Source organism: Tupaia chinensis, unplaced genomic scaffold, assembly GCF_000334495.1.
Source record: "Tupaia chinensis unplaced genomic scaffold, TupChi_1.0 Scaffold000078_1, whole genome shotgun sequence".
NCBI lineage: Eukaryota > Metazoa > Chordata > Mammalia > Scandentia > Tupaiidae > Tupaia > Tupaia belangeri.
This window is the reverse complement of record NW_006159539.1, coordinates 7,613,633-7,625,807: the sequence shown is the minus strand read 5'-3', so window position 1 is coordinate 7,625,807 and position 12,175 is coordinate 7,613,633. Positions and strand designations below refer to the sequence as shown.

Genomic DNA, 12,175 nt, shown 5'->3' with positions numbered 1-12,175 from the left:
AGACAGAGAGAGGGAAAGTGAGTAATCACCTCCCTGGGGAGATGGCCATGCTGCTATCCCTTCTCCTCTGTTCTCCTGGGATTTTGGGCACTTGAGCGCACACGTGAGTTTCAAGCTGCCGGGTCCGGGACTCGAACTATGGTTGGCCACATGGGACTCAGTGCTCTAACCGCTATGAAACCTGCTGGCCCCTAAATAAAGCTTTGGAAGACTGCACCTGTAGCTGCTGATGGCTGGGCAAGCCGAGTGCTCAGTTCCTGCTAAGCAGGGGATGACCATGCACCTTCATTCCATCAAAGCTGTCCTGGGGATCCCTTTCCCACTTTGCCCTGCTCCCCTATAAGCCTGCTTATTTCTTTTCTTCTCCCCCCCCACCCCAGGTTTTTGTCATAAGGCGTGTGGACTCTCCAAAGAGACGGAGAGAGACGGTGAGAATGAAAGTGATAGCCACACATAATCTTGCATCCCCCGTTCTCCTCCTGGGATTTTGGGCAAACATACATAAGCACCCGGTGTGATTTTCAAACCACCAGGTTCGGGACTTGAACCACAGTCAACCATGTGAGAGTCCAGTGACTTAACCACCACGCCCCATGCTGGCCCTAACCTGCTCATTTCTAAAATCCAGCAGGTAGTTCAGGGTACCCCAGCAAGGACTCAGGCAGATGAAGGAACACCTGATGGAGTTCGAGCAGCTTCTGAGGCTGCCAGGCCACATTCGGCTACACCGAGGCCCCCAAGGGATTGTGCTGGAGAAACCACCTGAGGACTTCGATTTTCGCTCTGCATCACTGTGTGTGCCTCGCCACCATATCAGAAAAGCTGCATATCTTTTCCTCTCGTAAAAACGATAGCAAAGGCTTTGTTGCATTCTCAAGTGTGACTGTTACTCAGTCTGGGTGAACACCGGCTTCTAGAGGAGCACATCCCTCATCTTTACTGGAGGGCATGGGAGAGCAGAGTGAAGCCCAAGAAATGGCCTTTGGAGCTGCTTGTTTGAGAAAAGTCTGAATGAGGAAAAGGGAACCAGCTTCGAAAGTCCTTCACCACTTCGGGATGCTCATGAGTGCCTGGAAGAGTTTAAAAGAATTGCAGGGTGGGGGCAGGCAGGTAGCGTGGTGGTTAAGGTGCTGGACTCCCACAGGGCTAAACACGGTTCATGTCCTGGACCTGGCAGTTTGCTTTCTCACTCTCCTTATTGCTCTCTGTCTGGCCAAATGGAAAAATACTACTACTAAGTAAAATTAAATAAATAATTCTCAAAATACAATTGCATGGGAAATTTAGCTTCTTCTCTCCCTCTTTTGTACCCTTCTTTTTACAGACATCCGTAATTATGGTCTATAAGGTCCTAGAACTGCCTCTGCAGCCCCTGTAAACGGAAGCCACTGTTTATTTCTGTTTCATTAAGCAAGTCTGACTGCGCGCTTCTCAGGAGTAACTTAAGCACAGGGCTGGTGACGGCAAACCATGAAAACGAGTATTACCATGCCCCGCTTCGAGTCCCCTGGCACCCACTCCCGAGTGCCACTCTTCCATCGCCACCCCCCAGTAACTGTGGCCACCAGCGATGAGGCCCCCTTTACCTCTCAGCTGCTGGAAGCAGGAGGCACTGCTGTCTGGCTCCAGGGGGTGCCTGAGGACCCCATTGCTGGGCTTGGGCCTCTCGTACTCTCTCTCGGGGAGCATGGCTTGTTCGCTCTCCACGGCAGGGTCTGAATGTGGGGGCAGGGACTGTGGAAACCCGAACATCAGGAGGGACGAGAAGAAGAGTAAGGCACCACAGAGGAGAAAGCCGCCCCACCAGGCTCCGATCCAGCGGGGGTCGTCCGGAGTGATGTCCAGGTTATCTGCAAACAGAAAGACCACAGCTTAGTGGGAGGCGACGCCAAGGGGCCACGGAGAATCTTGATGAGGACCTGGGTTGGTTGGGGACAGCCCAGGGTTCTGGGGTGGGAAGGACTGGCCGTGGGGTGAGGAAGGCCATTAATGCACATGGGCACTTGGTTTCACTGAAAGCTGGAACCGGATCACGCTCCCTCCGTAATTTTCTTGTCTACCTGTGTTTCTATCAGTCTAAACAAAATCAGCGAGGAGCCAGGCACCCTCTGAATTTCGGCTGGAATTGCCTGGAATTGGCAGAGCTGCAAGGCGAGCTCACAACAGCAGGAGGAAACATTTACAGTTCAGGGTATATTTATATGAGGTATGCTCGCTCTCGCCTCCCCAAAATGTAGCTCATTTGGGTCAGCCTGTGACATGGAGGTTAAGGCAGCTGGGTCACACATGGCCAACAGCATGGTTCAAGTCCTAGACTTGGTAGTTTAAAAAACCACACTGGTGGGGCCAGAAAGAGGTATGGCGGTTTAAGACACTGGACTCCCACATGGCTGACTGTGGTTCAAGTCCCAGACTTAGCGGCTTTGAAACTCACACTGGGCGCATGTGCATGCATGCCCAAAATCCCGAGTGGAGGATGTAGAAGGGACTGCGGTATGGCTATTGCCCCTGGAAGGGGGGGGGGTGAGTTTTCACTTTCCCTGTCTCTGTATTTCTCTCTCTCTCCCCTCCTCTCTTTCTAGTGAGTTCATGAATCCTAGAGATATTTATTTATTTATATATTTATTTAATGAGCAAGGAATATATGTGTGTGTGTATATATACATATGTATGCATGTGTATATATGAATATATATGAACTTTATATATATATAGACAAAGAGACAGAGAGTGAGAGACAGACACAGAAGAAAAGCATTCCCAATGGGATCTTGATGCCACAATTCACCCCCAGCTTCAGCCAGCCTGCCTTGTAGGCACCTGTATGCCTCACACTCATGGAGGTTTGAAGAGGTGAACCTGGAATCTTCTCATCTTGGTCAGTCTCATGGAGATCATATACATATGTTTTTTAAGATGCATTTTTGCTATTGAAACACAGAAAGAGACAGACAGACAGAAGTGAGAAATCGGCCCCCTGGGGGTATGGTCACACTGCAATCCCTCCTCCTCCATTCTCCTCTCATGATTTTGGGCACACACGCATACAACCGGTGTTTTGAGCCGCCAGGGACTTGAACCACGGTCCGTCATGTGGAAGTCCAGCGCCTTACTCACTACACCACCTGCTGGCCCCTGGAGCACTGTATTTGACCGTTGCACCACTGTCCAGCCCCTCCGTCCTGGAGACCTTGACATACTCCAGCAGCAGTAACCACACTGCTGAACACAACAGACCAGATGTCACTGAGTAGTTGCATGGCAGGGAGGAACGAACGTAAGCTCTGGCGAGCTTGGGGTTGAGTCCTAGCTCGGCCACTTATAGCAGGTGAGACTGGGCAGGTCACCTCTCCTCTCTGAGCCTGCGTTTCAACATTTGCAATAGAAAGATGTGCGGGACACGACCGCAAAACAAAGGATGAGGGATACTGAGCGAGAGTCACCGCACACACAGTGAGGCTCTCTGTCTACGGCAGCATTCACCGTTTTCACTTTTATGTATTTATTTATATGAACGGGAATTTTAAAATACAGTTTTTTTTTTTAAAGGGGATGGTATGGGAAAACATAAGGTGATCATGAAAGCATCTTTATGCAACAAGGGAAAAGAAAAAGAAAGGAAGTCGAATTGCCTGGGGTGGCTGCGTAGCAATGTTTTCGCTCTTCACTTACCTGTTTCTTCACCTGCTGCCAAGCAATGAATGGAAACAAAAGGGAGCGAGGTACTTCCCTCCATTGTCTGCAGGCTCCGTCAAGAAGGAATTGAAAAGCTGGCAGATGTGAGCGGGTGAGCAGAAAGAAAGCCTAGCAGTTGTTTGGGGGAACAAAATTAGTGCCAGGTGGATAGCCGTACTTTAGCTGGGAAGTTAGCGACTGCTGTACGTATGAGAAAACATCCCAGGGAGAGGGGTGGCGGCTGTTGGTGTGAACGTGTACGCTTGTTCTCTGCAGGTAGGAGGACGGGCAGCCAAAGCTAGGGTTTGCTCGCTGCATGAGAGACAACGGGGGACCAGCAGACGGCAGAGTGGCTACGTCACTGGATTCCCACGTACTCAACTGTGGTTTGAGACCCAGACCCAGTGGCTTAAAATTCATGCTGGGCACGTGTGCGCGTGTGTTCAAAATCCCAAGAGGAGAAGGGAGAAGGGACAGTGGGGTGGCCATCCCCCCTGGGGTGACTTCTCACTTTCTCTCTGTGTCTCAAGCAAGTGCATGCACCCTATCACAAAAGTATCTCTAATAAAAAAGAGAGACAGCCAGGAGAGAGCAGGTATCCGAATGGGAACCAAAGCCTGCCTGCTAGGTGGGTGAGGAGAGAAGGGGCCTGCAGGGAGTGTGTGGAGGGGACAGCTGGTGTCTGTAGACACGGGAAGCCAGCGTGGACTATTTGGGGAAGTATTGATTTTTTTTCCCTCCCTTTCAATGATCCAGAGCACTGCGGCAGGGAGAGAAATCACACACTGAGGAGAAACCACTCAGCTCTGGGTTAGGCCACCCTCAGGACCGGCGGGATTAGCGAGCAGAATTTCTGTCTAATTTTGGGAAGGGCATGAATGCCTGACTCTAGTATGAGAAACCAGGTTTCTGAGATTTTTTTTTTCTTTTTTTAACTTACTTCCTTCCATGAGAAAGAGACAGATAGACTGACAGAGACAGGCATCCCTGACAGGACCTTTTAAAAAAAATTCACACACACACACACACACACACACACACGATCGACGAACCTCCCACAAGGCTCAGCCTCAGAGAGAGTTGTGTTTTACCCTGGGACCACTATCCAGTCCCATGATCTGAGGTACTTCCTTTTTCTGTCCATCTTCACAGCCAGTAATATAACTATAACTTCCTGGTTCTCATCCAGAGGCCTCCTCGAACACGTTGGGCATGTGTGTACTCATGATTCAGGCTGACTGAAGCTCGGGATGGATTCAGACCCTGTTGGGGGTGGCAGCAGGTGGCACAGTGGTTAAGGCACTGGACTCCCACATGGCCGAGTGCGGTTCGATTACTGAACCTGGAGACTTGCTTTCTCACTTTACCTCTCTCTCTGATTCTCTCTGAGTGCATGTGCCCTATAGCAAATTAAAAATAGTAGTAGTAAATAAATACATAAATATATTTACATGTAAATGTATATATAAATATATACACAGAAATACACACACACACACACACACACACACACACACACACACTTGTGTGTGTATAATTTTTTTTTTTTTAGAAGAGATTTTTGCTATAGGGTGCATGGGCTTGCCAGGGAGATAGAGAGTATAAAGTAAGAAATCAGTGCCCCCCCTCCCCCCAGGGTTGGGGGAGGGCCACGCTGCAATTCCTTCTCCTCCATTCTCTTCTCAGGATTTTGGGCACTCGTGCACAAGCACCCAATGTGAATTTTAAGCTGCTGGGTCCAGGACTCGAACTGCAGTTGAGTACATGGGAGTCCAGCAATGGAACCATTACTCCATCTGCTGGTCCTGTCAGTAATATTTTTTTTTATGAGGCATCTTGGCTCGTTACAGTGAAAAACCTCCCACTTGCCAGGTAACTGCCTGCGGCTCAGTGGATTTCGTTCCCATGTTACTGATACCAAGGGGGAGGTCTCTAAGTGGGGTGTCTAAGGACAGTGTCATGATACCAGCATCTGCATTCCCACCTACTCTTCTGAGGACAAGGGGGTCACACCTCCCTCGCTGTGAAGTTAGGTATGGCCCTGTGCCGTGGAGTTGTGCCCATGAAATGAGAGCAGAGGGGATACGGGTCATTTCCATGAGGAAGTATGAAAACATGGTAAGGGACCCCGATGCCCCTCCTCCTGAGGCAGTACCTGACAGGCTCCAAACACCAAAAGGTCCCTGTTACCTACACTGGATGCATGGCATGAGCAAGAAAGAAGCCTTCAGTAAGAAAGAAGCTGGACTGGGACCAGCAGTTAGCGTAATAGCTATGTCGCTGGACTCCCACATAGTCGACCGCGGTTTGCGCCCTGGACCCGGTAGCTTAAAACTCACGTCGGGTGGTTTTGCATGCATGCCCAAGATCCTGAGAGGAGAATGGAGGAGAAGGGATTACAGTGTGGCCATCCCCCCTGGGGGGTGATTTCTTGCTTTCTATCTCTCTGTCTCTCTCTCTCTCTGGCGAGCGCAGACGCCCTATAGCAAAAAAAATTACCTCTCCAAGAAAAACAATAAAAGCTGGACTCCCACATGGCCAACCACGGTTCAAGTCCTAGACCTGGTAGCTTGCTTTCTAACCCCTCCGTAAACTTCATCTGATCAAACTGGAAAATAATAATAAATAAAGTTAAATAAAATAATTCTTTTTTTTTTTTTATTTTTTTTTTTTTAAAGAAAGAAAGCAGCTTTCAGTACTATAGCACACTAAAATCTTTGGCTTGTTCCTACAGTGTAACCATGCCTACTCTGACTAGTACAGAAAATGAGGACATATAAATTCACACCCGCTAAGGAGCATGGTTCAGGCAGCTCCATGGCCTAGTGGCTGAGGCAGCCAGATGCCCTTATGATCAACCACACAGTTTGAGTCTCAAACCTGGCAGCTTGAGAAACATGCTGGGAATATGTGCTTGTGCCCAAAGTCCGGAAAGGAGAGAAAGATGGAGCAGAAAGCATTGCAGCATGGTCACTCCCCTGGGGGTGGAGGTAGAGGTGATCCCTCTCTGGTGAGTGCACGCACCCTCTGGGGGAGAGGGGAAGAGAAAGAAAAGAAAAGAAAAAAAATGGACCCAGTACTTTAGGGATAGCAGAAGTAATGTTTTAGGTACGGATTCAAGCAAGGCCTGAAAACCTTTTTATTTCTCATTCTATCTGGTTCTAATTTTTTTTTTTTTTTTAACAGAGTGTGGCTGCATTACCTAGGCCAGTTTCAAGTCACGTCCTCCTATCTCTAGGGTCACTGGGATTACAGGTGCAGACCACCATGCCCAGCCTTTCGATACGACCAGAAACCCAGCCCAGGCCTCCTGTGTGGTCCCACCCTGGGCATCAGGCCACTCGGGCTGGGCCTCTAGTTAGTGCCCTGACTTTAAAAATGAGTGCGGTTTCAGTCTTTGGTGAAGGATGCTGTCAGTGAGATGTCTAGAACAAAAGCGAAAAGCACCAATCTGTCTCATTAACTGAGATGCACCAAGATTCCCATGAAACCAGACATGTGGCTAAAGAAAGATGTGGAAGGGAACGGGGTGGTTAGTATCCAGGCATGCGTACTCAGACGAAGCTCCTTCCAGATGCCTGTGGGCTCCTTGGTCATTCCATGCCCTGACATACAGTTTCATTCTCGGGGGAGTGTGGGGAAAAAGACGGGAGAAAATGGGAGCAGAGCGGAGACAAAAGAGAGATCACGCTAGCTGTGCTACGATGGGAATGCCTGCCACAGCAACTCTGGGAACGGTGGGGGCCTGCCTTTGCCTAGGCGTTGACTTGCGCCGAGGTTTTCCTGCATTACAAAATCCATTTCTCTGTCCTTTCCACCCTCGGCCTCTGACCGGTGGCTCATTTTTGTCGTTTGCTGGCTGTGTGCGGTAAGCTGGCCAAGCTGTTGACAACTGCTTGCACCATCTGCTGAAGGTCAAGTGAACATACGGACTTCACTGCAATTGCTACCCATTTCCAAGGCCAAAAGAAAAATCACCAGGGTCAGCAGGTGGCGTTGTGGTTTCGGCGCTGAAGTCCCCATGCTGACATGGTTCAAGTCCCAGAACTGGCGGCTTGTTTTCTCTCACCCTCTCTGTTTCTCTCAGGTAAAATAAAAAATGATTAATAACCACAATAAATAAAATTAAATAACTGAAAAAAAAGTTGTAAAAAAAGAAGAAAAATCACTGGGAGTAGGGTTGAACCAGTTGAACCAACTACCCACCTACCCACGAGGATACCCAAGATTGAGAAGAGCAGGTCAAAGCAAATTGAAGACACTGCTTTCTTACTCCTGGGCCATACTGATCTATAAGACATGCTATGGCTCTCTGTGCATTCTTTTTATTTTCTATAGGGCACACGTGCTTGCCAAAGGGAAACAGAGAGAGGGACAGTGAGAAATCAGCCCCTGGCAAGATGGCCACACCACAGTCCCTTGTCCTCCATTCTTCTCTTGGGATGCTGGGCATGCATGCACACACCCCCTATGCAATTTTCAAGCCACCAGATCTGGGACTCAGACTGTGGTCAGCCATGTGGGGGTCCAGTGCTTTAACCACACCACCTGCTGGCCCCTCTTGGGCATTTTTAAAACATTTATCTATTTGTTTAACCTGTTCTGTAAAACTTTTGCTACGGGACCCCAAGAATGCCAAGTGTCGTTATGTCACAAACCTAATTAGAAACCAGAGACAGGGAGGGGCTGGGGGTGGAAGACAGTGTTGGAACATTCTGGGTCCCAGCTGTTGAGTTAATTAGTTCAAAAATGAAGGAATCTGGCGGTGGCAGCCAGCCCTCAGAACGGCAGAGCAGGAGGCTCTCTGCTTGTCGACCTTTTTCCTGAAGCGAACAGACGGCTATATCACGCCACATCCTGCTCCAGCTGCAGACACCACACAGCCGTCCACGGGCCAGCTGGTGTGCGCCACAGGACAAGTCTGCATGGAGTACTGGGGAGGTCAGTCATCCACACAGGCTCTGCGCACGGGAGTGGGCTGCCTTCTCACTGAATTCCTGGGGAGGTTTCAGGGCAGTGAGCTGCTCCTTTAACAGGAGGGCTTTGGAGAAGAGAGGCCTGGGACTGGATCCCTGCTCTAATCCTCACCCGCTGGATTCTTCGCTATGTGTAATATTCATTGTGTGCTTACTAAACGCAGGGTCCTGTGCTAAGTGCTGTCCTTGATTAACTCATGTCACCCACACACAGACCTGTGAGGTACTGATGTAACATTCAGGGTCACAGAGTGTCTAGATGCACAGGGACATCGGAGCTTACCATTCAGACTCCTTTTCTTCCTAAAGAATTCTTTTTTTGACTTCACTTATTTATTATTCATTTATCTTAATTTGATCAGAGAGGGAGAAAGCAAGAGAGCGAGAGAGCAAGAGAGCGAGAGAGAGAGACAGACAGACAGACACCAGGTTCAGGACCTGAACCACAGTCAACCACGTGGGAGCCTTTAATGACCATACCACCTGCTGGCTCCAGACTCTCTTTTTTTTTAATTTAAGGTTTTTGCTATAGGGTGCATGTACTTGCCAAAGAAAGAGAGAGGGAAAGTGAGAAATCGCCCTCCCTCAGGGAGGACAGCCGTGTCGCAATCCCTTCTCTTCTCCGTCTGAGATTTTGGGCATGGAGATACGTGGCATGTATGATTCTGAAATCACTGGGTCTAGGATTCGAACTGTGGCTAGCCATGTAGGAGTCTAGCACCTTAACCATCATGCCACCTGCTGGCCCCAGCATCCAGACTCTTAACCACTGCCCAATAATGTGTCATCTAATGGTAGGACCTACCCTCCTGTGGTGATATTCTGATGTTCAAATGAGGCTTTCTCTGTACTGCTATAAGAAGTAATTAATTTCATGGCTGCTGCTGTTACTCATCTTCTTTTTAGAGAGATTTTTTTTTAAATTATAGGGTGTGTGTGTTCCACACAAAGACAGAAGGCAAGAAATCAACCCCTGGGTGGATGGCCACACCGCAATCCCTTCTCCTCCATTCTCCTCCCAGGATTTTGGCCACACACGCACATGCACCTGGCTTGAGTTGTAAACCTGGATTTGAACTGCAGTTGACTTCATGGGAGTCCAGCGACATAACCATTACGCCATCTGCTGGTCCCATCATTATCTTCTTCTAATAAACCCAGTGTTAAGTGTGGTCAGTTCAATAATTAGGAGCCTACCTACTCTGCGACCATGTCCTTCTTCCCAAGTGCACTTCAGTTTAACAAACATATTCAAAAACAGAAATTCTGGAGGCACCAGCCTCTCTTTCTTGAGCTCTCAGAGGAGGACTCTGCTTTCCTTATGGCAGCCCCAGAGGAAAACATGCAGAAGAACAAACGAGCCTGTGGCTAAGGCAGCCAGTAGGGCCCTCCAGCTGAGCTGCCCCACGGGGTCTCACCCTCCATGGCTGTCCACGGGCTGGCCCATTCCTTTAGCCAAGTGACTCTCTGCACCCCCCATCTTATAACCGATCTTCTATAATCTATAACCAACAGCCTCCCTTCACTGTCAGCTAAACCTATAACCAACCCCCTCTAGCCAATAACCAAGTGCCTCCCTGCACACTCCCCAGACACACCTGCCCACAGGTATCTAGCAGGCTTCTTCACTGGAAGCTGTGAAGCTGTCAACTCCCCACCCCAGGCTAGAGAAGGCACAGGTCTCCACCATCTACCCCATATCAAAAGACCTTCCTAATAGTTCTGTGGCTCTGCAGTAATATATTGCTTCAGAGAAGTCGGATCTCAGAGTGACCACAGTTCAAATCCCCAGCTGGGTCAGCCTGAACCACACCTGGCATGCATGCAACTGCCCAGGATCCGATGGGCTGGCAGATGGGAGGAAGAGGCCCACGGTGTGATAGACTCCGTAGAGAACGCTTCTCTTCCTCTCTCTCGCTCTGTCTCTCATCAACACAATCTATCATGAATACAGAAAAGGAAAAAAAAAAAAAAAGGCCCTCCATAGACCTGCCTTGCCATCTCCCCACAGGCATGAGGCTGCTACTTTTCCCAGTCCCCCAGTCTCAGCTGGGGTTTCAGAAACACGGAGCTGTGTGCTTCACCCCAGTATATTCATGCTCGACAGCCCTAAAGCAGGGTTCTGTTTCAGGTACGTGAAGAAAATAGAGGGAAGGCCCTGAAAACTGAGGACCTCCCCCACCCCAGCAAAGTGCAGTCAAAACCAATCACAGTGACAAGTTTCAGCGACAAGGTGAGAAACAATAACAATTGCTGGAAACTGGAATTCTGTGGCTGACTCCCTGCATGGATAAATAATGTTCTTCTGCCCTCTGCTGGTGAAGAGTGGTGACGGCCCTCAAAAGAGCCTTCAGAAAGGATGGGAGGATACTTTTATTCTTTTTAGGTTTTTTGCCATAGGGTTCATGAGCTCAGAGAGAGTGGGGAGAGGCAGGGGAGGAGACTGACTGACAGAGAGATGGACAGTGAGAAATGACACCCCCCGGGGGGGCAGCTACAACACAATCCCTTCCTAGACTCCTCTTGGGATTTGGGGCACGCATGTACGTGCATCTGCTGTGATTTTCAAGGTGTCAGGTCCAGGACTCGAACCTCAGTTGGCCTCCAGCACTTAATCAACACACCACCTGCTGACCCCACAAAGATCAGCTCTTGAGACACCCTAGCACTGGGCAGGAGTGGATCTGGAAGTCACTATTAACTTGTCAGAGGGAAGAGCTGCCCAGACAGAATGAAAATGCACCACCAATCGCCTACACAGAGGTGCCAGAAAGTCAGGGAGGCTGGAACCACGGGTGGTATCGCTTCACACTGGGTCTTGAAGGGCCAAGATGCTGAACACAACAGACAGGGTGCCTCAATGGGTTGTTCCCCCTAGGTTTATATTTTGGAATCTGGTCGTAGCCGGTGTTGGCTGAATATCCCCTATCTCCAATTCACTTCTTGGGACTCGGGTGTATTTGCTAAGGTGTTAGGTGGAAATGTACTCTCTTCAAGGTGTCCCAGGTTGGAGACTTTAGGTGTGATCAGGTGTTAGGGTGGGACCCCTATGACTGATTTCTGGTGGGTTTATTTATCTATTTTAAGAGAGTTTTTTTGTTATAAGGCATGTGTGCTCCCCAGAGAGACAGAAAATGAGAAATCACCCCCTGGGGGAGATGGCCACACTGCAATTCAGTCTTCTCCATTCTCCTGTCAGGATTTTGGGCATGCATGCACATACACCTGGTGTGAGTTTCAAGTCACCAGGTCTGGGACTCGAACCACAGTCAACCAAGTGGGAGTCCAGCACCTTAACCATTACACCAACCTGCTGGCTCCTCTGGTGGGTTTATAAGCAGAGGAAACGAGACCAGAACAAGAGAAACTCATGCATAAGGACCATGTTCTGACCAGCAAAAAGTTCTGCTTTCCACTATTTTGTGATGCCCTTGGACTTTCCAGCCACCAGAATCCTAAGTTTTATAAATAAATCTCTATTTTCCAACCACCCAGTCTCAGATATTTCTCTCAGGAATGTGAAA

The 12,175-nt window shown here is 49.1% G+C and overlaps 1 protein-coding gene across 1 annotated transcript in view; it reads right to left on the bottom strand.

Annotated features, from left to right (window-relative positions):
• SLCO3A1 (solute carrier organic anion transporter family member 3A1) overlaps window positions 1-12,175 on the bottom strand; it is a 293,297-nt gene that overhangs the window by 73,233 nt on the left and 207,889 nt on the right. Inside the window, exon 4 of the mRNA XM_027769252.1 lies at window positions 1,587-1,850. Coding sequence (XP_027625053.1) covers window positions 1,587-1,850 — 264 coding nt within the window. The remainder of the gene's footprint in view (window positions 1-1,586; window positions 1,851-12,175) is intronic.